At 39.4% G+C, this 27,361-nt stretch overlaps 1 protein-coding gene across 2 annotated transcripts in view; it reads left to right on the forward strand.

Moving 5' to 3' along the window:
* Positions 1–27,361, forward strand: part of GMDS (GDP-mannose 4,6-dehydratase) — a 560,814-nt gene that overhangs the window by 83,841 nt on the left and 449,612 nt on the right. For both annotated transcript variants that reach the window (XM_032792438.2, XM_075062817.1), the window contains exons 2-4: positions 6,777–6,821; positions 15,700–15,787; positions 23,123–23,232. In XM_032792438.2, coding sequence (XP_032648329.1) covers positions 6,777–6,821; positions 15,700–15,787; positions 23,123–23,232 — 243 coding nt within the window. The remainder of the gene's footprint in view (positions 1–6,776; positions 6,822–15,699; positions 15,788–23,122; positions 23,233–27,361) is intronic.

A 27,361-nucleotide genomic window follows, 5' to 3' on the forward strand; every position in this document is an offset into this window, starting at 1 on the left:
TCTAGACCATCCCTGACAGATGTTTGTCTAACCTGCTCTTAAAAATCTCCAGTGATAGAGATTCCACAATCTCCCTAGGCAATTTATTCCAGTGCTTACTCACCTTGACAGGTAGGAAGCTTTTCCTAATGTCCAACCTAAACCCCTTTCTTCCCCCCCCCTCCTTCCAGCTGCAATTTAAGCCTATGTGCTCATCCTGCTTGGAAATCACGTACTGGAATTTGGCACTCAAAATCAGCAAATGGCTTTTGCAAATGTAGGTCTTAACATTTATTGCTAGTTGATTGTAATGAGATTAGTGATATGGGAGCGATCCTCAGATTTTAAGAGTTGCTACTGTTCATGAGGTTTATATCTGTTTTGAGAGGTTTACAGCTTTATATACAGTATTCCATTTATTTTACTGGGACTTACTTGCAAAGTAAATATTGGTGCACAGTCAGCCCCAGTACAATATGAATGGAAATGTTAGGAACAACATGTAAATTAAGTATGGGAAAGATCCTGGCAAATGAAATAATGTGCCAAAGCATAATGAAAATAATATGCCACGTCCCAGTGAAAAAAATGCAGAACTATTAGTTCTCCTAGTCAGAGCAACAATTCAGCTGGAAGGCTTCAACTGATATTCATGAATTGAGTATGATCAAAGAGAAGATGTTTTAAAAAAAATAAATAGAAGAACATTGCACTAAAATGCTGTATTGTTGTTAAAGTTAAACCCACAGAGCAGGAAAAGTCAGAGCTGAGGCTGCTATTCCAGTCTTTTATTCCTCCTGGCTTTTATTCGCAGCTGCATGGTAACATTGCACAAGTACTAACATGAGGATATTAAATGAATAGTGTATAGTACGTGAGGATAATAGATGAATGAAATCTGAAGTACTAATTTCTGTATTAAAGTACCACAGGGAGGACAGGTAGCTTATTGGGATGCAGACTGAGCTGCGTGAAGGATGAACTGTTATGGGCCAAACACCTGTACCCAGTCTCTGAGATTTCACTTAGGATGAAAATAACGGCATTTGTACCTGCAGTTCAGCTAACTGTATCTAGCTACCTGATTCATGTGCGTAAAGATGGGTTTTTGACATAAAATTGGGTTGCTTACTCTGTTTAACATCAGTATCTTTAGTATGGTATAGTAGTTTCTTGTAGAAACTGTGCCTATGACTTGAAGTTTGTTTGTTAATTGTAAATAATCCAATACTTCAGTATAAAGGTTAAAAATCTCTAATATTTAGATAATAGTGGACAGCATAAAGATATATGAAGAAGGTGAGGAAGAGAAAAGGACCACCTTTAGGGGCTAAAGCAAAGGAGAAAAAACTTCTTATAACTTAAGAATTCACTTTACTGCTTAAACGTCTAACTCTGTATTTTATCAGCAGAACAGTTCTACATTCTAATGTTGCACACATTAGGAAATGCCATGGTAATTTTGTTTTTCATACAGATACTTGATTTGCAAAAGAGCAAGATCTGCAGTAGAATTAAAACGTTGGTTTTTTTGGCAGTTATAATTTTCCCTCCTGTTAATACTTACACAATACTGCAGTTGACCTGTTACAGAAACTTGCAAGAAAGTGAAGAAAGTTTTTTTGAATAAGACATTGGTTTACATTTATATGCGTTCATTGCCTTTTTTTTTTGGTCTGTATAGACAAAAGGACACTTGTTTTCCTAGTCTTACTTGGCTAGAATACAAATCATCATCATAAAAGAATTACTGTACTTATAGGGTGGGAGCTTTAACAAATCAGGTAAATAAGAGTTCACAAATCTTTTTTTTTCTGTATGAAGTCCTTTTTTCGAATATTTTAAAGTTTTCCCTTAAATATTGCCTTGAAGACTGTAGGCAAAGCACAGCACTGTTCTGTTTATAGTAGCAACAAAAAATACCTGTTTCCTCCATAAGTCATCAGAAATTATTGGAAGTATGTATTTCAGCAGAAATAACATTATACTGTATTCCTTTTTCAGACTTTTTTGAAAGAAGGTTATTTTGGTAACTTACAGATATATGAGCACATATAAATTTTTATTAATAATAAAAATAATAATAATAGTACTGTAAATTTAGATGGTGCCTTTCAGAGTGAAACATGGTCTCTTCCCCCCTACCCCTCAAATTCTCTCATTAGCTTAATAAGTTGCTGAAATAAATTTATTTCTAATTAAATCTGTGATTTGTGTTAAATCTAAAATTCTGTGACGGAATTGTTGTTGAGTAAGTATGGTTGTTAGTGACGCTTTCCTCCAGATTCTGTTTCTTTATCATAAGAGTGAATGTGAAGTATCCTTCTAAATTAGGCTATATGAAAACAATGCTGGTGTACTACTTGGGCTTCTATAAAATGATCTATTTAAGAATGCTATATACAAATATTATCTCCCCCTCCTCCCCCCAATCCACTGTCTGTGTCAGGTTAATGAAATCGGACTAGTAATGAAAGCAGTTTTGTAGTGGATGGGATTCAAAGATTTTTTTTTTATTTTTTTTGTAAGGGTCAACAAGGCAGTTATGAAAGGGCTGCCTACTTTTTCAGGAACTTCAGAAACATTGAGCTGGCTGGCTTGTTGGCAGAGAGTTTCTCTGGGGGCTTTTAATGGCAAGGAAAAGGATTTCTTGTCATTCTTTTTTATGCTTTGGGAATCCCTAGAACTGTAGTTCCTGGAGGGAATGGATGAGAGTGCCATTTCCACTGCAAGATTGAGGTTGTTTTTCTTAAATTCTGTATTCCTTTTCCTTCAGCGAGGGATTAATTTCTTTAGTTTGTGTGTATGAGTATGTGATTAAAAATGCAGCATACACTTTCACTAATTCTTCCCAGGAGCGAGAAAGAAACCATCTCATCTCCCCAGCCTAGATGATAAACATTTGATCAGGGTTGATCGGTAAGGTCCTGACAAGGAAACGCTTGAAGGATTTTATATTAAGTAAAGGTAGCAGAGGAAGAGGAGACAGTCGTGTTAAGGTCTTAAAGCCTAGTTGTGATCTTGCATGCACCATGTAAGTCCACTGGGGTTAATTATCACTTTGCAACTTCCTTGACTCTTTTGGTTCATTAAAGTTCTGCTTAAATACTCTTTTAAAATATATTGCATGTGAACATTGTCTCACTATAGTTTAATGGAATATATACTCCTAAATTTTCCTTCTTGGAATATTTTAGAAATATGCTATACCTTGATTTAGCTGTAAGGAAATCTGCTGTTATATACTGGAAGCAAACTGTGAAGTATCACTTTTAGAGGGAGAGTAATTTCAAATTACTGTATTTGGCTGAAGGTAATGTAGTGAATCTCTAAGCCTGATATGTTACAGCATGCAGATAAGGCATCATCTACTAAGCCAAAGCAGTTTGTTAAACAGTTTCTGTTAAATGCTAATCTTCATGCAGCTTGTCCAGGGCCAAACCTTGTTGTTGTTATTAAGAGCAATTCTTCAGCCCAGCCTGTGCTATTAAAATGGTTGCTCTGCCGATGGACATGGGGCTTCATACTTCTTGTCTTGGTATTGTTCAACAAAATATCAAAATGGATCATATTATTAGTTTGCTTTACATTTAAAAATACAGTAATGAAATCAGAAAACTTAAGTGTCTCTAAAACAAATAAAAGAACACATTGCCCAGCAGAATGAACAAAATGGCCCAAGCTCACTGTGGAAATCGCAATAAAACATTTTTTTCCACATTTGGGATACTTTCCAAGTAAAGTGAAGCTGGCTTTTGCGGGTGGCTTTTAAGTGCGATAAGTGCTCATGAATATTGCTACAGAAAGATTCACACTGGAAACGAAAGTCCTCTCTATGTGCAAGAGACATTGGAAAAACAAGCTTTCCAACACTTGACACTGTGCTCCTCTTCTGAACTTTAATGCCCTCTTTTATGAGTATGGTCTTGGGGCTTTTTGGCTTAAAATACCTAAATACAAGCTGGCCAGAAGTCCACTAGGACAAAAGCGCAGTGATCTGACAGCAAAGATAGACATCAATAACTTTTCTTCAGTCTTCACCTGGATTTCGGTTTGAACAGATGATCTAGACTAAATGTTCTGTATCTGATTTCCATTTACCAGAATTAGCTAGTCCCCACATTTGGGGATTAGGAATTAGTATCAGGATTGCCCTATAAAGAATAGTTTAAATTGGGGGGGGGGGAAAAACAGACCTTACTCAGTTTCTTGCACTGAGTCATCATCTTTGTATTGTTCCACACCACTTCTAGTCTAATGCATGGTAAGAATGGATGTGGTTGTGGGACATGTGACTCAGATAAAGCAAAAGCTGAAAACAGTCAGAAAAACCAAGCATGTATAGTTAAAATTTATTTCCTTAAATATTCCCTCCAGTTTTTTCAGTAAATAGAGCTCCCAATTTTTAGTAATTGTTTGTGGACTGGAAGGTATCCGCTTTTGTTTGGCCGTTTAATATTCTTTGCTCCTCAATCTCATTAGGAAAAAGATTGAAACTTTGCTGTACTTAGCAAGTTGTAAACTTTTATGACAGTTTAATCACTGTTCTGATTACAGCATTCATTGACAGCTACCACACTGAAAAAAAAAAGAGGAGGAAGACGAGGGGGAAGGGAAATGAGAAATTTTAGGACTAACTGTGATACTGTATCTCAGAGCAGGACCACATCAATCTGCATTGTGTGAGATTACCAGACAGTAAATCAGCTGTGCTGTGTTAAAGCCAGAATCCAGTAGCATTCGCGCTTGCTGCTTGTTTCCCACTCATTGTAAAACCATGCCCTATCACTTGATAGACCTGGAAAGGAAGTGCAAAGGAAGTGAATGCCACTGCTGGTTCAGAATGTTCCAGTGTGGTTGGAAAGTTTGAGAAAGGGCCTGGGTGAGAAGAACAAGACCTTATTGACAGGGTTCAATCCTGGTCAGGTCTGTTTCACATCAACTTTCTAAATAGTCACAGCACTCTCTTTCTCCTCTCACCCTCCCTCCAAGCCCCTAGGCTCACGCTCTCTCTCTGGGTCTCTAGTACTTTCACCTCTGCTTTTTTAACAGGTTATGCAGCCAAGGCAGAATACTGAGCACTTTTTTAATTTTTTCATCTTGGGGAATTATAAAATGTGTAAATTACATGTCTGCTTACTTCTAAAAAAACCCTCATACTTTTCAGGGCTTTTCTACTGTAAATTTTATATTGTGAATGCTTTTTCTGGGGAGTCTTATTCTTGTCCTTTGATTTATGGAACCACAGATTATTCCAACATTTCCGTTGGTGGCATGGCAGATCTGGCTTGTCATGTTCCAAATTAACCAGCATCATAATCTGATTTTTGTCTGACTGGACATTTAAAAGCTGAATGCTTTTATATCATGTGTGTAGTAGAAGAGATATGTATATGCCAAGAGTCTTTTTATTTTTTCTTGTCTCTCCACACTGGTCTATAAAAGCCTAAAACAGAATATTTAGGTCACAGAGTCATAAGAAAAGCTGCTGGAGTTTTAAATGAACCACAAAATGTGTCCCTTGTATACCACACCCTGTCATTTTGCATGGATTTATGCACAACTTCAGCATCAATATAGTAAACACTCTCCACTGGCAACCCTGTCATTTTAGAGCCTCCTAGTGCATCTCAAGTTCCAAATTCAGCAACAAGGCTTACGTTACTATTTTTCACCCTCCCCCAGGCTGTCATTAAATGAAAGATCAAGTAGCACAATTTGCTGGACTGAAAACGTCTTTAAAAATGGGACTAAATGAATGTATGTGTTCACTTTACTGTGGATAGTGTCTTTGACCTTACCCTGCAAAGACACTGTAAAACTTGTGTGTGAGTAGTCTCATTGACTTTATGGAATCACTGCAGTAGGTTAATTGACTTCAGTAGAATAATTTGTATATGTAAAGTTCAGTACCTGCATTTTTTTTTTTGCATGATCGGGGTGTGATTGGTTGTCTTTAAACAAATAATGCATGTGGAAAAAACAATGGGAAGAAGGGAAATTTGCAGGGAATGGATATCTAGTTAATTTTCTATATGTGGCTTTTTATATTGTATGTGGAGACAGTTTTCTATCATTGCAATAATGCCAGGTTTAATACATTGATAAGTGTAATACAATGATTTATAGTTAGTGGTAATTCTGTCTGTGATGATGAACAAGATGAAATTATTTCCCTCCCTCCCTCTCCCTCAGAAAAAAAAAGCAAAATCAGAAAAACCCAGCAACACGCACACCACAAATATGGTTTTTACATTCATGTTTGTACATTGGAATACAGGTCATGGTAGATGCATGTGAAGAAACCAAACTAATGAAGTAAATAGAATTAAAATAAAAGGTCACAGACATGGAAGCATTAATATTATATGGAATGATCAGTGGTGCTTAATATAGAGACCCATTGGTAAAAAAAAACATGCAACGTCTGCAGTCAGTATATTCTCTGATGGTCCCACTGTTTTTTAATTTTCTTCCTCCTCCTGATCTCTGAAATAGCCCAAATCTGATGTAGATAGCAAAACACCTTCCTCTCCTCAAGGCATTAAAAAATTGGAGTTGGGTGGAAGGCTTCAAGGGGAGGAGGGACAAAAGTTTCTAAGTTACTGCTGGCGGGTTATCTTAAATTACTGCTGGTTAAACTTAAAAATTGAGTGTCCTTTAATTGTTGTTTTAAATGAAATATATGCTTTTATCCAGTCGATTCAGATTCAAAATATTTTAAAGATCATAGTGAGTGTAAATCTTCCAGGCCCAGTCACTGTTTCTAATGTTTTCCTATCTCTTTCGTTTCCCAGGATGGCTCGTACTTGGCTGAGTTCCTGCTGGAAAAGGGCTATGAGGTGAGTGACTCAATGACCGACTGCAGGCTGCTGGAAACACTTGGATACAGCAACCTCTAGCTTCCTTTGCTGCTGTCCTTTTTTGCGTATGTTTTCCACTCAGCCCTAGATAACAAATCAAAACTCTAGTAAAGAATGTGCAGCATAGCCTGTAATCATGCCAGCTTATTGTACTATTAATCATCTAGTGTCCACTGGTGGATTCTCTCTGCTCCTCTGGGTATATCTGCTTTTCATGCTTCCCGCTGACTTAGATAAGAAGCAACCTGTGCAAGCCAAAAGAATTAGGGAATAATTTATGATGTAATGCACCACATTTAAAAAAAAAAGAACAAAAAAACTACTCACAATGAAATAACTTTTAATTTTGAAATTGCACTAAGCAATAAAAACCTTGCTAATCCATGGCAGGCTCATACTGAACATTTAAACCCGGAAGTTGCTTTCTAATAGGCATTCTGCGTTCTTTATGGAGGTTTAGACTGGAGTGTAGTATTGTGCAGGGTTTTGTTTTACTTTCTCAGATTTATGACTTCTGTGCTAAGAATTTGAGCCTTGTTTACTAACCTTGATGCAATCAAATGCGTGAGACTTGTCATTTTGCATCTTTTGTCCTTGAGTTTGGACTCTAATGTAAGCTGTGAAGTGGCTTGGACTTTGACAGGCTTAAGTACAAGGAAAATAAATATTTAATATCTTTCTTTTTGTCACATGCCTATCCCAGGATTATACAGCAGTAATATTCTTTCTGATGTCAGCAATACAAAGGTCATACAGTTATCGTATGCTACAATACACAGTTATTTGGTACTGTTGTGGCTATATAGCCAGAGGTGTTTGCCTCCTCAGTAGTAAAAGGCTGTCCCATAGTCTTAATCATACAACAGAGAGAGAAAAAGTACCCTTATTAGCTTGTAGCCCACCCTCTAATAATGCATTATTGTTTTATTTTCTCTTTTTTGGTTCAGTCTAATGTTAAGTGTCTAAAGAGACTGGGCTTCAAGTACTTCCTTTTGGAAATTATTGCGGAGGTTAGTAGAACTCACCATAAGAAAACTTTTCTTGATATCCATCCTACATTTTTTTTTTCTTCATTTCCTCTTGTCACTCCTAGTTAATTCTACCATCTTGGTCATTCTTTGCCTGTCCTTCTGAGTGTTTATGCATCTTTCACAGTACTCAGTTCTTTCTGTCCCTTCTTTTTTGGAGCAACATCTGTTAGGAATAATTCAAATTTCGGGACAAGGAGATCAGTGTAATTGTTTTCTCTGCTCACTTCCCTTTCCCAAATGGAAAGGGACTCTATGCTTTTGTAGTGTTGGCAGCATCAGCATTCCCTCCGACATTTCTTACAGATAAAATCGTGCACTCTGGCCCTGTTCACACTGGGACCAGAACTGTGCAAGCTATAACCACATTTAAACATGATTGTTTCCATCAGGTTTTTAGCACACTTCTCTGAGTAGTGTAGAAAGAGTTTTTGGTGAGACCCATTCTATCTTCTTTTTTGAGTGCTGGTCCCTGTGTGAATTCCACATGTGGGTACGCATGCACACTATGTGCCTGAGTACAGAAATTCTCACAAACAGTGCCCTTAGCCTGTATATGTGCAATAGGTCTGTATATGTGCAATAGCCTGTATATGTGCAATTGGTCTTCTTTTGCTCCTGACTGAGGATATGGCTGATGCCTCTCCAGTTCCTTCTTATGGCTGCATGGCCTGAGTCAGAATCCTGTGTCCTCTCTTCTTTCAACTTCTTTGTAGAACCTGTCAATGTAATTGTAAATAGTTTTTATTCTGCTTAGTTCATGCATCTTTGTTGCTGGCTTCCTTACACCCACTTCTAGTCTAAGGCCTTGCTTGTCAATCATCCATGTATGGAATACATGTAGAGACCAGCACTTGAAGAAGAAATGGAGGTTACTTACTGTGACTTCAAGATGTGTGGCCCCCATCTGTATTTCACTTCCTGCCCTCCATTCCCTTTGCTTCAGATCCTGTTGGATTTGTGGTCAGAGTGTGCATGGGTGCACATGTGTGAGCCCACAGGTACTGCTTCTGAGAATTTCTGGGCTCGGGCATGGGGCACTCGTGTACCGGCATGTGGAATACAGATAGGGGCCACACATCTCCAAAAACTTCCATTGACAGTAAATATCCTTCACTTAACTGCATAGGTACTTCCTCACAGTATCTGAGTGCCACAGTATCTGTGCTGAAAACTAGCCTTCCTCGGTTGTTCATAGTATAGTATTATAACATCATTCTTGGATGAAAACATCTCTAGCCATAATTATCACAGCAACTGTTAAATTAAAGCTTGTAGATGACATGGTTCTGATCATCCTATTGTGGGCATGGCTCTTTCTGTATTCTGCAGCGTGATTGCAAAGGCAGACTAATTTCCAACACAATTTAATTAATACACTAGTATTAAACACCCATTGAAAGATGCTATTGCTGTCTTTGCTAGGGATGTTATTAACAAATTAGAGAGAAGGTTTTTATTTTATTTTTTTAAATTCCATAGTGTATAAATATAATTGTAGATGCCATATGAGGAAGAAATCTCTTCTGGTAGGACTGAAGTCTTTACCGTCCTGTAGGTCTTAAAAAACTGGTGAAAATGCATCTTTTCTTTCTAGCCCTTAGTAACTTCAAATTGATCAAACTAATTTTTAATGTATCAGAAAAATTAACTTACTATTTATAAGGGGATTTGAAACCGCAGCATACCATGTAAATGGCAATTGTTAATATTCTATCATTGGCTAAAATTTGGTATGCTATATCTATAGTTTTAAATTTTCTAACATTTATTATAACTATTTGGATAATAGTTGATGTCACCTGACCTGTGGTGTCAAAAACAGTGTCACTTCATACACATTCAGACAGATAAACAAGCTGATATTTGGTTGTAATGGAAATGAGTTCCCCTTCAGGCACACGAATAAAGAAATTTATTTTGTTCGATGATCCAATCTTAGTTCATGTTGATGAAATTGGAAGGGTGAGGAGAAGTACAATAGCATGAGCTGAGATTAAGGATGGTAGCATTCTTAATTACAGTATAAAGTCCTTTAAAAACGTGTGCGTTACTGATTCAGGATCTAATAAGCACTCGGCATGTGCATACCTTTCAACACATGAATAGTGACATTGACGTCAATGGGATTGATTACTTGTATACTTACAGTTATGCCAGTGCTTTGTTGGTTCTTGGCCTTAATGGCAGTGCCATGTATGGCTATATGGGACACCTGGGTATGGTTCCTGGTGCCAGTCTATTGTCAAAGGCTTAGAATGCTGTGCAAGCTTGTGCTCTCTGCTCAGCTATGTCTCAACTATGATCACTCTGGCCAGTTAAGAAATAGGCACAGATAGGGTGTAAGGGGGGTTCCATCCAGTTACTGTCTGTGAAGGGGATATTAGCAGAGATGCAGGGCTTCAAGGATAGGAGTGTAATGCATGGGGGGATGGCCTTTGCTTCAGTACATAGAAAATAAAATCAAATGCAGGGTTTCTATGGGAGATGATGGTAGATAATGCTTTAGCATTGTGGCAGTGCTTTTTGAAAATACAGATTGGGAGTTCACACATAGCTGATCTCAGACATTTCTAACTTTTACAAGCCTAATGTTCTCAACACCGATTTAAGTAAGCCATTTTTTTGTATGCACGCCTGTTTTTATTTTTGGAGTGGTGCTTGCTTGTTTCTAGCCTTGTACCATAATCTCTCCATTCAGATTAATGTAATTCTTCTTTGAGTACTTGTTCATGTTCATTCTGTGTCAAGTGTGTGCGCTTGCCACATGCACTGGTGCTGGAAGATTTTCCCCCAATGGTATCCATAGGGGGCTGGCTCTAGTGCCTTCTGGAGTTGTGGACATATACGCCAGTAAAAGAGGCTCTGCCACTTCCCTCTTCAGTTCCTTCTTACCACCAGTGATGGTGCTGGAACATCCTCTTGCCTTGACAAGTGGTTATACCAGTGGGTGTTTCTTAGTCATCTTTACAATCCATCCTGGAATACTTGGAATGCATCTAAAGCACCAAGGGCTGGCATTCTCATCTATCAAGGTGACACCTGGCAGCAATTTCAGCCTTCCATCCTCACATCCAGGGCAGATCAGTTTTCTCACATGCAGTGATCAGATTTCTTAAGGGTCTGGAAAGGCTCTTCTCGCAGGTCCATGATCTGGTTCCCCAGTGGGACCTCAGCCTAGTTCTGTCTACACTCACTGGTCCTCCCTTTGAGCCTCTGGCATTCTACTCTCTTCCCAAAGCTGCACAATTCCAAAAAGGAGTGCCATCTGCATACTTTGGATGTCAGATGCGCTCTGGCTTTCTACCTTGAGTGAACCAAGCCCATCCGCAGGTCTACTCAATTTTTCATTGCGGTGGCTGACATTATGAAGGGTCTCCTGGTGTCATCTCAGAGAATTTTATCCTGGATCACCACCTACATTCGTTCCTACTACAAGCAGGCAAAGGCTACACTTCCACTGTTAGTGACAGCTCATTCAACGAGAGCAAGGCATCATCATCAGTTTTTCTGACACATGTTCCGATCCAGGACATCTACAGGATCGCAGCGTGGGCGTCTGTTCATACCTTCGCAACTCACTATGCCATCGCCCAGCAGGCCTGAGATGATGCTGGCTTTGGCAGAGCAGTGTTAAAATAGACACGTCCATGAACTTGTGCCCCTAGAGGCACTCCTTGTGAGTCATCTGACATGGAATGGACATGAGCAAGAAGTCAAAGAAAAAACTGTTAACTACTATTTGTAACTGATGTTTTTTGAGTTGTATTGCTCATGTCCATTCCATTACCTGCCTTCCCTCCCCTCTGTCAGAGTTGCAGCAAGAAGGAACTGAAGTGGTGGAGGTAGTGGTGGCTGGCAGCACCCCTTATACCAGCGCATATGCGCACGACTCTAGAGGGCACTAGAGCTGGCCCTGTGGATACCACTGGGGGAAAAACTTCCGGCACTGATGCATGTGGTGAGCACACAGACCTGACATGGAATGGACATGAGCAACACATTTAGAAGAACAAGTTATGCGAGGAAGGTAATCATTTTTTATGCACATCAGATACAGGGAGATGAAGCTGGTGTGAGCAGACAGTAACTTGTCTGTCTGTGTTCCTTTAACGTAACTTCATCAAATCCCTGTATAAGAAATGGTGCTGGGCTTCCAAGTAGGGAATCTTAGTATTGTCTTGTATGAAATCACTAATCTATATTGGTAATTAGGAATTTCAATTCCAGTAGGGGATGAGTGGTGTTTTGTTACAAACTGTTGCATTGTTTTTTATTCATTTTGTTTTCATCTAATTGTAGAGATTTAGCCTCTGTACCGTCTCTCATCATCAGAGACTAATAATTATTTTGTAAGAGCTATTAATATACACAGTATTGTACAAAATATAAATGATGACACAATTCCTGTCCCAAGGATCTTACAATCTAAATATTGTTATCCATTGTTATTAATTAGGAACATAAGATTCAGCTCAGATTAGTGGTTTGTAGCATTCCCTCTCAACCAACTAGCTTCATTCTCTTTCCAGACTTTTCAGGCCTATAATTGTTTTTGCCTCTGAGCCCTTTCTATTTATGGTATATCCTTTTTGAGATAGTAACCAGAACTGAATGCAATATCCCAGGTGATCATTCAATATTGATTTATATAACAGAATTATACTAGTCCCAGTATTACTTCCTGACTTATTCCATATGTATTTTGTATGCTTTTTGATTGTTACTATACTTTAAGAAATAGTTTTAACTGAGCTTTCAGCAATGATTGTCAGCTCTCTTCTATGATGGTTGCAGTTAATTAAGAATCCAGTAATTCCAGTAATGGAAAGGCATGGGTCAGATAATTCTACCAGTGTGTGTTACCTTGCATTTCTCAACACATAATTTCTTCTGCTTTGATGCCCATTCATCTATCTTTGTTAGGTCCCTCAGAAATTCCTCAGTCTTCTGTAATCTTGACTAGTTTAAATAATTTTGCATTATCGGCAAAAAAATCCATAACACTGCTCCTTTCTTTTACCAGAGAATTGATTTAATATCCTCCAGTCCTAGTGAAGAATCTGAAGTCACAATCCTCTTGCTATGATTTGGAAGGTGACCACTTATTCCCACTTTTATATTCATTCATTTTTATTTAGCTAGTTTCTAATTCATAACATCACCTCTTCCCTGTGACTACTTAATTTCCTTAATGTGAGGAATTTTGAAGACTTTTCGAAAGTTCAGATAACACATGCGAGCCTTCTCTATTTTGTTGAAATATGCAAAGAATTCTAATTAAATACATTTTCCTTTATAAAAGTCATATTAGTGTGTATCAAATCAAGTTCAACTAGATATTTTTAAATTCTGTTTTCAAAGGTTACTTCAGCCAGTTTACCTGTGCATTTATAGTAACTTCTGATTGGAGATTTCTGTAGAACCAACTTCTTTCAAGAAAAATTATATTCCTTTTCAGTAAAATGGAAAGTGAATGTTCTTTTTCTGAACACATGAAATCCAACAATTTACTCAGCTTTATTGTTATTTATAAAAGTCTCTTTCAGTCTAACAGTAAAATCAGCCACAACACTTTTTTAAATTTTAGCTTATTTAAAAAAATCAGTCCCTATTGAGAGAAATCCACTAAACTTCATTCTTGACTAGATAATCCAGTTTGCACACATTTTGGCTTTGTCACAAAGTTTGCATTTCACCTGTCTCACAAGCAGACAGAAACACCTTTCATCAGTTCTTACACTAATATTTGCTGTCATGGATTAAGCATTTGGCAGGTTTTCTTTCTCTCGTGTACACATACAAAAAAAGGGGGAGAGGGGGGAAAAAGATAAAAGTGGGGTTTGTATTTGTCACTGGATGCAAGACGCTCTTGATCTGTTTATTTGTTGGAACTTCATCAAGTTCTGTGATGTTTGCACTTAACACATCTCAATGGTCAGCTGTTGGCATCATAGCCATGCAGCTGCCACATAAAACTTCTGCAAATACAGTCTTTTCTCAAGCTTTGAGCTGGCAGTGCTTAACTACTGGTCTATGGTTTATGTAATCTTGAACTTCAGAGTAGCTTAATTCAGATTCAGATAATCAAGATATAACAACATCAATCAAGACTTGAAGTCAGAATATTTTATTTTCCAGAAATAACTGTAGAATGCTTCAATTTACTTCAAAAAAAAAATTGAAAAGCTTTCTGCTGGTAGAATGCAAAGGTTGTTGATGTACCTGTAAACAAAACAATTTGAGTAAGTAAATACAAAGTTTCTGGCATTTTGTGCAACGTTGTAAAAACAAAATCTTATTGTCATTATGCCTGTGTAATTTTTATGCATTTTACTAAAATTGTATTGTTTTTACAAAAATAACTTCTTCGAACAAGTTCTGCAAAGAACACAGCAGAATGTGGATTCTTAGAACATTCTTGGAGCATTTTCCTTCATAGTAGTACAGAATGTGTGATTATAATGGAAAAAATAAACCTCAAGGGTCAAATTTTCAAAGGCCTTCAATCTGGCCTTTAAAACTGTTGGCACCATATTTCCGTATCAGATTTTTAATACTTAAAAAAAAATTGAGCACAAGTGACACTGTGTAAGGTGGACAGGTAAGATGGACAGCAAATTGATCTGCATGTTCAAACTACCTGTCTTTGGGCATGAACAAACTTTAAATGTGACAATATGTGGCTACAAAAATTAGCTTGTGAATTTAAGTAGATTAAATCATTTTAAAACTCTGAAAGTTAATTGTCTAGCTAGGTTATACAGTCCAGTTCTCAGGTCTAGTCAATTTTTGCATACTTTAGACAGAACAAAATATGAGAAGCTTTCATGTATAACCAGCCGTCGCCATCCAGAAGTTGTGTCTAGGTTGTTGAATGCTCTTGGCCACAAATTAATCTGTGGGGGGGAGATGACAGGAGAAGAGAGATGGCCCAACGCAAGCAAGCAAGTTGAATCAAATTGTGGTGGGAAAGCTTCAGAAATATATGGAAAAAGTCAGATGTTAAAATTGAAGCTTCCACTTGAGTGACGAGCACTTGGTGACCTAAACTGACACAAACCTTGGCAGCAATGAGGAGGACAGCTTTACATTTCTCTAGTGTGTTAGATACAAACAGGCTTTGTCAGGCAGGCATGTATTCCTGTTACCGCTAATCAGTTTTTTCAGACATATTTATCGTGGCCAGTTCAGGGAAGTTACCTTTCTCCTTTTAAGTCTAAGCTTCCCAGTTTTCTCGTCTCCTACCTCAGAACACTGAGTCAGGAGTTTGGAACAAGGTCCTGTTCTGTCTGTCTGTCTTCTGCACTTTCAACACACTGATGCTCTTGAGTAATTGAAAGTGGTTATCAAACATCTGCACAATGCAGTTGTGATGTGCCATGGAACTAACAGGAGAGGATATGAAACATTTAGGATATCAGACCAAAGGAGGCAGCATCAAAGAGCTCAACACAAAGTACTTTGTGCTAAGACACTGATAAATTGATGCTGCTACATGCTTTTTATCTTCGATTTAGGAATGAAGAGACATGCCTGTCAATGGTACCGGATACAAGATTTTCCGCTTGTGTGTTTTGGATAGGGATGGGGTGAATGGTGGACAGAGCTAGAGCCATCTTACAATTTCTCTTAATTAGCCAATTATTTATGCGAAAAAATCCAAATCAAAGTTAACTAATAGTATCCGATCATTGTACCAGATAAGTGGTTAATGCCAGCATTTTTCATGGAAAAAAAGTTCTAAAAGAGCTATTTTAAACGATATATCAAGGTATCACAGAAACCCCATTTCTTTTTCAATCCTTCTGTTCCAATTTAAACTACAGGTGCATGGAATTGTTCGCCGATCTAGTTCTTTCAACACTGGCCGGATTGAGCATCTCTACAAGAATCCACAGGCTCACATTGAAGGAAGTAAGGTTTTGTCTGTATAGTTATTTCTCATTCTACATTTCTTCATGCAGTAAATTGTTTCATAGTATATCTTCTCCTATCGATGTACAAGTCATCTTTATTTAAAGCATACCAGCCTATAATCACTGTAAAGTTGTCTCTTCCCAGTGGAGATGTGGGATCTGTTGTAAAGTTTGCCGTTCATCAGCCAGACATTCTTCTTGTCTGTCTTTCTATCAGAAGCTCTATCTCAGTAAGAAGTGAAAGCAGTTTTCAGATCCAATTTGATATCAAATTTTATATTTATGAATTGGCTGGAAAAAATATGCAAAAATATTTAAAGTAATTCATTGAGAGGGGAATGGGGAGGCATCTTCTACTCAGTACAAATTTTGATGATGCAGTTTTCTTACACCAAGAGGATCAATAAAGATATAAGTGCATGGCTAGACCTGCAAAAAGCTGCATGAGGTTGAGAGAGCTATAGGAGGCTGCAAATGTGAAGCAGCACTGAAGTAAAACAAGTTTTGAGCGTAATTATCTTTTTAGTTACATAAAATGGAGGATCATCTTACATGCAACTTTGTATGGAATATTGCTCTAGCAATGAAATAGTTTTACTTTCTCATAGCCTTTAAGGTGTGTGTGTGTGTTGTTTTTTTTTAAGCTAGCCAACAAGTCCCAGCTATACCATAGCTTGGTCATAGTAGCAGATAAAAATATAGTAACACCAAGTTACACAGTAGATCGAGGTTTAATGAAGTAAGAGAATTGCAGTTGGTGCATTGGGGTAGATTCTTTTGACTGTGAGAATAGGCATAGGTCTGGTCCAAAAAAGTTTGCTGCATGTGGATTGTGCTCTTTCACTTTTTTGATCCTCCTTTTTAATAACTATTTGAAGCTGTTAAGGAAGAGTGAGATGTTTTAAGATGTATTATCCATATATTGGTGAGGCTCAAATCTGGATTCCAGTGTCTCATGACAAAAACAGAGGTCTGGATGAAAGCCAGTTATCTATGACTCAGCATGAATAACATTATCACACACACACAGATAACACATGCAGCCCTGTTAAGGCTCCTCCTTACTGGACATGTACCAGACTGTAGTGGTTTTGAGGCCACACTACACTGAATCCATGTGCTTTAAGCCTCCAGAGTCTTAACTGAGTCCTGGCATTGCTCCTGCTGGGGTCTGTAGGCATACTCTCCTGGTGCCAGTCCTCTGTCTAACACCCCTTTCTGAGAACTGAGACACTCTCTCCCCCCCCCCCCCCGTCCAACTGCTTAGCCCTTGTGTCCATTGCTGACCCTCAGGCTCCTCCGCAGCATAAGTAAACCCTTTCTCCAAGCTCCACTTTGAGGGTATTCCGGCTTTACAGTTAACGCTTCAGGAGTATACCGTAGCAAAAGCAAACAGAAACTTACACTTTTCACAGAACTCTAGACACAAAAACCATTTACTTAGCATAAGAAATATACAATTTAGACAAAGCAATAAACATACCTGTATGCATTGCCCTGCCTCCTTTTCATCACCACTTTGGAGAGTTCATTGGGCTTAGAGCTGAGTCCTTGAAGCAGTCCAGGTTCACCCTCCTGCACGACTTCTCTTCTTAATCATGGAAGCTCTTATGCCTCTGACCTTTGCTGTCAGTCCCCTTCTGCTCTTCTTCCCAGTTTCCTCCTCTTCTGCTCTTTTCTCAAAATGGTGACCGAGACCTTGTCTTTTATAACCTCCAGTCCCTTTTGTCAGGTGATCCTCTGTTCACTTTCCCCAGGTGATCCATTGCATGTCTCCATGCAGGATGCTACAGCAGCATAGCTATGGTACCCCGTAGTATAGATGCAGACTACATCGGCGGAAGGTTTTTTTTTGTCAGTGCAGGAACTCCATTTCCCCAAATGACGGTAACTGGGTTAATGGAAACATTCTTCTGTTGACTTAGTTGCATCTACACTATAGGTTAGGTCACTTAACATTACCACTAGCTAGTCATGGTTTACACTAAGGTAAATGAGATCACAATCAGATCCATCACATCTGGCAGGAGAACTTTTTCATTTGAGGGCCTTTGTCTTTGAAATTTGCTCCCTTGGATGGTTTAACAGAGCCCAAGTCTATCAAGCCTCAGAATGTAATATAAGATGTATTTTTATTTGGTTTGATTTTTGATTGGTTTTATCTTTTAAAATTTGAAAGAAGAGCAGTGTGGTCAAAGCTACCCATTATGGGAGGCTTGTCATTTGTATTTTAAACTTGAAAATAATCATCTAGCTTCTATAGCAAAAGATCATCTGAAGAGCAATAAAATAAATTAGTTTCCAGCCAAGACAGTATTAGAGATCGGTCTACTGCAGTTTAAAACGCCATGGCTCATGTGGTAAACTGAAGCAAAAGAAAATAAAGAAAGAGCTACAGTATTCTTTTTCGGATACCTCTCCTGAGCTTGTGAAAGGAAACTGAAAAAAGTATAGAACACAGAAAAAGAAAGCAAATACTAGTAATTTTTTACATTCTTTCTTAATCATTTTCCTCTAGTAGAGGAATGATAACTATCTGAATCTGATGTGGAAGAATCAGGCTTGGAATCTCAGGAAAGTCTGTTCCATGGCAACTGTTTTGAAACAATAGGTCTCTAAGCAGTACTCGAGGAAATAAAGAAGCAATCAAGTAGTTTTAGTCTCATTAGCTTCTAAAAGCTGTGTGTATTCCCTGTGCATTCTTCACAGAAACAACTGATTTCAGTTTGAATAAAAGCACACTGCAACGAGTGTGTGTCTCAAGAAGCAAGTAGTGAAATTTTATAAAATTCTGCGAAGCAAGCTAGATTGTGACTATATGCCCAAAATAAATTCCATATCTATTGCTTTCTAAAGGAGACTTCTAGGTCAGACACACAGAAATTTTAAATGACTATGTCTCCAAAGTCCTATGCACATCGCCTATTTTGTAAAACTGTACAGAACAAATAAACCCTGTCCCAGAAACAGGTCTCCCCTTTTAAACTGTTATCCATAAAACTTCTCCTTTCCACAAATAAAATCTTCCTTTATCCTGAAAAGTCCATTCAGCATAGCTGAATAAATTGCTGCCCTATTGTAAAGAGGAATGAGGTGGTCATGAGGATAGTCTGGACCCAAACTACTGTGAGATTTACACTTCCTGTCTGGAATTCCACTCAGTAAGCAGACCACTGCATTCTTTCTAATAGCTTGAAATTTCTGAGTAGTTTTCAGGCATAGCTTATGTAGACTGTTACAGTGATGCAGGTGACCCAAGGCATGGATAACTGTAGTAAAGTCTGCGTATAGAAAAACTTTCTTGACAACTGCAAAAAAAAAAAAAAAAAGAGAAAAAGTGCAACCTTATAACCACTTCTAGTATCTGGAACCTCAGGGGCAGCTACTGATCAAACATTATGCTCCCGCCTCACACCCACCTCACTTGCAAACCTCATTAATAAACAGTGGTCACCCAACTTCCATGGAAGAAACTCATATAATCTATACATTTCTTACTCCTGAGGGAATTCTGTGACAAAAAAAGCTTCTGTGCACAATATTTTAAAATTCTGCAAATTTTATTTGCAAAGAAATAAATATGAAGGCTCCAGCCTGGCAATGGGGAGCACAGGCCACTGGCTACAATGAGGTGGGAGATCACCCTGAAGGCCCCCCTCACCCCACCATGCCCGGGACACAAACTCCGCGGTGAGGCTGCACCCAACACTGATACAGTGCAACGGCTGGGCCTGACCCAGAAACACCCAGGGCCCAGCCCCTCCGTGCCAGGCACACCAGTTTTGGTTAGGCAGGCTCAGCCTGGCAGGATCCAAGTGTTGGGGGAATCCAGGTGTGGGGTAAGAGGTTTGTGTGAAGCAGTCTGGGTGCGGGGGAGATCTGCAAACACAGGGTCTCGTTGGGGAGGGTTCTGGGTGAACGGGCAATGGGACTTTGTATGGGGGGTTCCAGGAGAAGGTGCTTGGGGCTCAGAGGGGGGGTCTGGGTGTGGAGGGATGTGGCTCACGGGGGGGTGGTGTCTGGGTTTGGAAGGCTCAGTGGGGGGGTCTGGGTGTCATTTGTTTGGGCTCAGGGGGATGGGAGATGTGGCTCATGGGAGGGTCTGGGTGTCACAGGTTTGGGCTCAGTGGGATGTGGGTGCAGGAGGCTCATTGAGATGGTCCAGGTGGGGCTCAGCAGGGTGGGGGTTCAGGTATGGGGAGGCTTGGTGGGGAGTTCAAGCACAGGGGGTGAGGCTCAGAAGGAGGGGTTGGGGGGGCCTGGATGCATGGGGCTTTGAGCGATGGGGGAGCAGCTCCCTGCACAGCGATCCCTGCCCCTGCAGCTGAGGAGTGATGGGGATAGGAAAAGGGGTGCGGAGTGTGGAGCCACGGGAGGTTTCTGAGGGTGGATCTGACTCGGCCCTGACCGCTCTGTGCAGGGGAAGAGGAAGTGCGCTCCTCACTCAGCCCAGCCCAGCAGGGACTAGCAGCTGAGCCTAGTGCAAGGTAGGAGCTACTGACCAGGGTATCCCCAGCCTCAGCCCACCCCACCCCGTCAAAGTGATTTACCTCTCCGCTGGCTGCTCTGGGTGCCTGAAACAATGTGGCTGCGCTTCTGAGGAGGGGCGTGTGACTGCTTCCTTTGCTTCCCCATCAGTCATTTTTCTCCCGGGAAGCAAAAAATCTGCGGGGGCAGGAATTCTGTGCACACACAGTGGTGCAGAATTTCCCTAGGAGTAATTTCTTCTGGTTGCTGCTCTGAATCCAAAAGAATTATCTCCTTCTTGTCTGCCTGAATCTCAGCCAGCTAGTTCTCATGTAGAGAACCCTTGGCTAGACACTGAGTCTCTTATCTGACTGGTTGATTCTAAAGATATAGACACACAGTTTGAGTGTTGTCCACATACTGAAGACCCTACACCCCATACCATCTCACTATCTCCCATAGCAGTTTCATATTAACAGGAGGAATGACAAAATTAGATCCTTGTGGGACCTAACAGGAGAGATTATTCATCTTGCCTGAAGAATCTCCCACTATTCTTCTGTGTGACCTCTCAGAAGCAAAGGAATGGAGCCATTCAGTTTCCAGTCCCCTTTAACACACTCTGGAGTCCAGAAGCATCAGCAAATAATCTATGTTAATGCAATGTCCAGGGTTTTGCTTTAGCAGATTAAAAACAACGAATCAGTCAATGATTATTTTTAACAAAATGGCGTTCTTTAAAAATGGAGGTACTGCATAAGCTATTCATGTACATTATTTTTTTTACTAGAAATGTTAAAACATATTTACCAGGATGAATAAATTGCATTTTGAGATAAATTCTCTATGGGTTGTAGTTTGAGGACAAGGACAAAGTTGATAAGTTACATGGTGTCTTTGTTTTGACAGGAATTGGCTCACCCTGATACCTCCTTTTTCACGTATCAGTTAGAGACTAACCAAATCAGGAAACAATAAATAACAGCTGCATGACCAATATATCTAACCACAATTGAGATTTTGTCAGTAATGTCATGAAACATGTTGCTTTGCCTGTTATGAAGTTTTTTTTTTTCTTTTTCTTTTCTAAATTACTCTTTCCTTAGTGGTACTTCATTTTTAGAACCTAAAGCTTTCAGGTCGGAAGTGCTGAGTCTTACTGTATTATCATCTACACTTTCAGCCTATGAAAAGTTTAGTGATGTTAGCATTCCTTCTCTGCAGGTGTTTCATCTTTAGCTGCTTAATACACAAGAAAGCAAACTGACTTGATCACAGAATCTTGTATTACATAGTTTTGTTGATTAAAAACACTTTGTGTGACTCAATTGTATATTTAATGTTAGTTGTCCCTATGAAAGGGAAATTGGCATAGCTACCATTGAATATTAGAATATTTTGTGTATTATGTTTTCAAAAAATAATAGTAGAAGCCAAGCCTTGAAAAACTATCAAATAAGGAGCTGTCAGTTATGAATGGCTTTGACTGGCTTTCTTGTCAGCTGACCTTGAACAGAACTTAGCAGAATAGTTATGACCTATATCCTTCATACAAATTATTAATGGATGACAAAGTTGGTATGTTTTGTTCTTTTTTTACCCTGGCATAAGACATTGTCACGAGTACCCATGCAGAGTGAAGGATAGACATCGGTAGAGGGCATATGGTACTCCTCTTTAATTGCATTCCAAGAAGACATTGTGATTATAAAATTGTAGATATACATAACGCTGGGATATATGTGAAATGTCTGGGGATAGATGAAAAAATAATTGTCATAAATAGCCGAGAGCGTGGTGTGCTCTAATGGCCTGAGCTGAGTAGTTGGTACTTGGTATAGGAACCCATGAATTCTAATCACAGCTTGACTTTGGCTTTATGGTCTTGGTGAAATTGCTTAATTTCTCAGCCCCAGTTTCTCCACCTTCACTGGGGGAGGTGTGAGGAAATAAATTAATGTAGTTAACTTTTTATACAAGTATGTTGAAGGTGCAGAACACTATGCAAGCATTTGGTAACTGCAAAAGTAGTAATAAGAAGATACTTTGGAAAGAAGGCATAAAAATGTAACTCTTTTCAAGGGATATGGTCAAGTAATTTAGCTTCAAATTTAGACTTTGTTGAAAATCTACAGCAGTCAGCATTAAAAAAAGATACTCACCAATAGTTACCCGACAGTGGTATGTGATATACTGCACTTATTTCCTGCTATAAATACAGGCAAAATGTTTAGTTACTTAGGTTTGTTAACAGAAGACAAATTCTATCCAAAGATTTTCAAAAGTTATTAATGATTTGAACTGGCTATCAGTAATAGAGGCCTGATTTTTTCACAAACCTTTGAGTACACTCTCCATGAAGAACAGGCTCCTCAAAGATGTCACGAGCTGGGCATTCAAAACAAGGATCCAGATTCACTAGTTGCTTTTGAAAATCTTAGTCACTGACATTTTAATGGTGATGGCTAAAAGCTGAATGTGACAATTTTGATTTTAAAAAAATCAGTAAAAAGTATTGTTAAATGTTCCCCGTAAGTATTGGAAACCCAGACTAAACAGTTTTGTGCTAATGGGTGACAATAGGTGAAGCTGTCTAGTTGAGTTTAAATATCCTTGTTGAATGAAGAGCAACAGATTAAGCAAATAACATAAATGTTGTCAATTTAATTTAAGGTGATGCTTACAAATCTGGTAAAGAAGATAATATTTTTTTAAATAATGATTATTATCTAGACAATTTTCTTTTAATTTCTTATCTGAATAGTGTATGTATTTTTAAATAAGACCTTGGCTAAGAACACACATTGTTTTGAGAATTTAGTATATTACTTTTATTAGTCTAACTGTATATTCTTGAAATCTGAAGACATGAAGCTGCACTATGGTGATCTCACAGACAGTACTTGCCTGGTGAAGATAATTAATGAAGTGAAGCCCACTGAAATCTACAACTTGGGAGCTCAGAGCCATGTCAAAGTAAGTAACTTTCATCATTGAGAATTTTGAATGGTTAGTGAGTGTGTGCGCTATATATCTGTTCACAATTTTAGTCCACAGCCCCTACAACATTTAAATTACTAGTTATAACATGTGAGTATTGCTTTAAATCCTAGGAAATACTACTAACTTGGTGCTGAATACTGTCCCAGTTTCTGTACTGAATATAAAATTAAACCTCAAGTGGTAGTATGAGGTTAAATTGGCATTGCCAAGATTATCCCCAATTTTTGAGGGTTAGTGTCTCTACCGTTTGAAATAACATTGGGTTCAAAATGTCCTGAAAAGAAACCCTGATAGAAGACTAGCATACTGTTGGTTTGTGTCTGAACCAAAACATTGTTTTAAAGTAATATTTTATTTTTAGCTGATATATGTGATGACGTGTACGAACCTGACTAAAAAATTTCTAATAGCTGAGTGCTGGTCTCAATTCTGATCAGAAGCCTTTTGGATGAAATATTTAGTTCCATAATATTCCTCACCCCAAGACTCTAGCTAGCAGTCTTAGACTTGCTCCTCCTTCTCTGTCCACCAGTAGCCTGCTGGTGTCTGTTTTGGAGTGCTTCGGAGTAGCCCATCGTTATTTTATTTTTATATATTTTTATTTCCCAGGTATTTGCAACTTTTAGTGCAGGAGTTCTCAAACTGGGGGTTGTGACCCCTCAGGGGTCCCAAGGTGGTTACCTAGGGGTCGCAAACTGTAAGCTCTCTGGGGCTGACAGCCCTGAGTCCCCATTAAATTAAATTATCCCCCCCATTTTTAATTTATAAGGGGTGTCACACTCAGAGGCTTGCTGTGTGAAAGGGGTCACCAATACAGAAAGTTTTGAAAACCACTGTTTTTTAGTATGTATGAGTTGCATCTGTTGTTGCTACTAGTCTGTTAAATTTATAGTGAGTACCATAATAAAACATTTACAGTGTCCTGTATGGTACCTACAGAAAGTCTTTTTCTGAGTGAAAGAGACTAGCCTCATTTAATCCTTTACTAATATGGAAAAGATTACCCAGAAATGAGCATTTCAAGGTCATTGCTGGCCCTGGTGATTTTTCTCCAAGAAGAATTTTCTCTCATTGATGCTTTTTCTTTTTCTGTTTCTTTTTTCTTTTTCTTTTCTCCTCGATACACTACTGATCTTCAGGTGTTAATTGACAGAACATTGGCTGTAACAGAACCACAATACAATAGCCACCATTTTCACAGCTTCTTTTACTAAAATCAGTTTATTCTTGCCATAGAAATAATTTGAGCTTCTGGCACCCTACTTAACAGAGAATGCTTCAAATTAGTTTTGTACCCAGTCTGATTTATCTTTATTCATTTGCAATTTGTGTATTTGTTCATGAAAAGTAACATCTCCACTTTTTTATAATTCTCCAAGCATCTGTATAAAAATGTATCACTGCCAGTGAAAGGTTCTGCCTGTGCCTGTTTTGAGGTAGACAGTGTGACACGTAAATGGAGAGAGTGTGCAATATACTTTTTCTGAAGGGGAAATGGAAAATTTTAAAACTGTGTCAAAGGGTTGAACTTACAGCTAGAGACAAAGCCGTAATTTTACCTTGAAATGCCAATCTGCTGTGAGTTCAGGAAAGTCATGTGAGTAAAAAGATGACTTTTCTGTTGTTAATAGGATAGGCACCTGTCTAATGTGCATGTAACTTTACATCAACAAAACATAAATAAAAACGGCACCTTATTGTAATCATAGAATTCTCTTTAAACACATGTAGTTTCATTTACCATGGGGAATCAACATTTGCATTTGCTACTTCAGTTCTGTCTTATAAATTAGGATCCACAGACTACTCTTAAGTACTTGGTCGAAAATTGTGATTAGAAAACAATGGTAAATCAGCCACATGCACCTTCTGCCTCCTTCCTCTTCTAAGGACAGGAGTGGGAGTGGGTACATAATTGCTTTCAAGAAAAAGCAAATTGTGCCAAAAGACAGCAACTAATGATTGATCTGATCATAGATATAAAAATTAAATGGAAGTATGTTAGCTTTTTAAGTTCTAAAAATATTTTGGTATTATCAAGATGATTTAGAACTGGTTCAGCAATGCCAAATGTTCTAAGACAGCTGCTGACACTGAGGCCACGTCTACACTACGCGATAGTATTGAATTAGCTAAAATTGGTTTAATAAAACTGATATTATAAATTCGATTTCACGCGGCCACACTAGGCACAGTAATTCGGCGTTGTGCGTCCATGGTCCAAGGCTAGCGTTGCATTGTGGGTAGCTATTCCTTAGCTATCCCATAGTTCCCGCAGTCTCCCCCGCCCCTTGGAATTCTGGGTTGAATCATTGTCTCTGTACTGTCGCTGCTATCATGAGTGCCCCTGGCTGAGATCGGCCGGGGGCGCAAAAGCAAAATTGGGAATGACTCCCCGAGTCAATCCCTCCTTTATGGTTTCTAAAAATAGAGTCAGTCCTGCCTAGAATAAGGGGCAAGTGTACTAGAGGACCAGTGTATCAGAGCACAGCTGCTCCGTGTCAGTATTCACAGGGGGTGCCCCTGCAACAACCCACCCGTTGCTTCCCTCCTCCCCAACCTTCCTGGGCTACCGTGGCAGTGTCCCCCCCCCCCATTTGTGTCATGAAGTTATAAAGAATGCAGGAATAAGAAACAGAGACTTGTTAGTGAGATAAAATGAGGGGGAGGCAGCCTCCCGGGGCTATGACAGTCCAGGCAGGACAATAAGCGGTGCGGGGGAGAGGAGCCCAGCATGCTGCTGCTATGACAGTCCAGGCAGTACAGAATCTTTTCTTTACACAGGAAAGGGAGGGGGCTGATTGAAGCTCAGCCCCCAGTTGCTATGAGGAAGACGGTTACCAGCCGTTCTGTACCATCTACTGGGAATAACTGGGAGTCATTCCCATTTTACCCAGGCGCCCCCGGCCAGCCTCACCTAAGGCCAGCCAGGAGCACTCACGGGCTGATGGCAGACGATGGATATCAGTCATATTGCACCGTCTACACCAGGGAGGGGAGAGGAGCGGATACTGCTCTTCACTGCTGCTGCAGCATCGCGTCTACCAGCAGCATTCAGTACACATAGGGTGACATTGAAAGAAGTCAAGAAATGATTTCTTTCCCTTTTCTTTCACGTGGGGGGGGGGGGAAAGAAACTGAGGAGCTATTCCCTGAACCACGCCAGACACTGTGTTTGAACCTACAGACATTGGGAGCTCAGCCAAGAATGCAAATACTTTTCAGAGACTGCTGTGGACTGTGGGATAGCTGGAGTCCTCAGTACCCCTCCCTCCTCCATGAGCGTCCATTTGAGTCTCTGGCTTCCCGTTACGCTTGTCATGCAGCACTGTGTAGCCTGGAGATTTTTTTCAAACGCTTTGGCATTTCATGTTCTGTAACGGAGCTTTGATAGAACAGATTTGTCTCCCCATACAGCGATCAGATCCAGTATCTCCCGTACGGTCCATGCTGGAGCTCTTTTTGGATTTGGGACTGCATCGCCCCGTGCTGATCAGAGCTCCACGCTGGGCAAACAGGAAATGCAATTCAAAAGTTCACGGGGCTTTTCCTGTTTACCTCCCCACTGCATCTGAGTTCAGATTGCTGTCCAGAGCGGTCAGTGGTGCACTGTGGGATACTGCCCGGAGGCCAATAACGTCGATTTCCGTCCACAGTGACCCTAATCCGATATGTTTATATCGATTTTAGCGCTACTCCTCTCGTCTGGGAGGAGTACAGAAATCGATATAAAGTGCTCTTTATATCGATATAAAGAGCATTGTAGTGTGGACAGGTACAGCATTAAATCGATTTAACGCTGTTTAAATCAATTTAAACGCGTAGTGTAGACCAGGCCTGAGTTGAGAAAGTACCTGTTCCTTCATAATAAGCTTTTGCAACCTGGTAAACATCCTCATTAGCACATGATTTTAAGCAAAGCTTGCTTTAATCATAGCCTATGTAAAGTAACCACTTTTGTGTGTGTGTGTGTGTGTGGTGCTTTCAGAGAAAAACTCTAATCTTAGCTTACTTTACATTCTGGTCACTTTGAATCAATGACGTCTACAGTGTTTTTTGGTGGTGTTTATGTTGGCTTGTGTTTATGTAAAATAAAGTTTTC

Source organism: Chelonoidis abingdonii, chromosome 2 (genome assembly GCF_003597395.2).
Source record: "Chelonoidis abingdonii isolate Lonesome George chromosome 2, CheloAbing_2.0, whole genome shotgun sequence".
NCBI lineage: Eukaryota > Metazoa > Chordata > Testudines > Testudinidae > Chelonoidis > Chelonoidis abingdonii.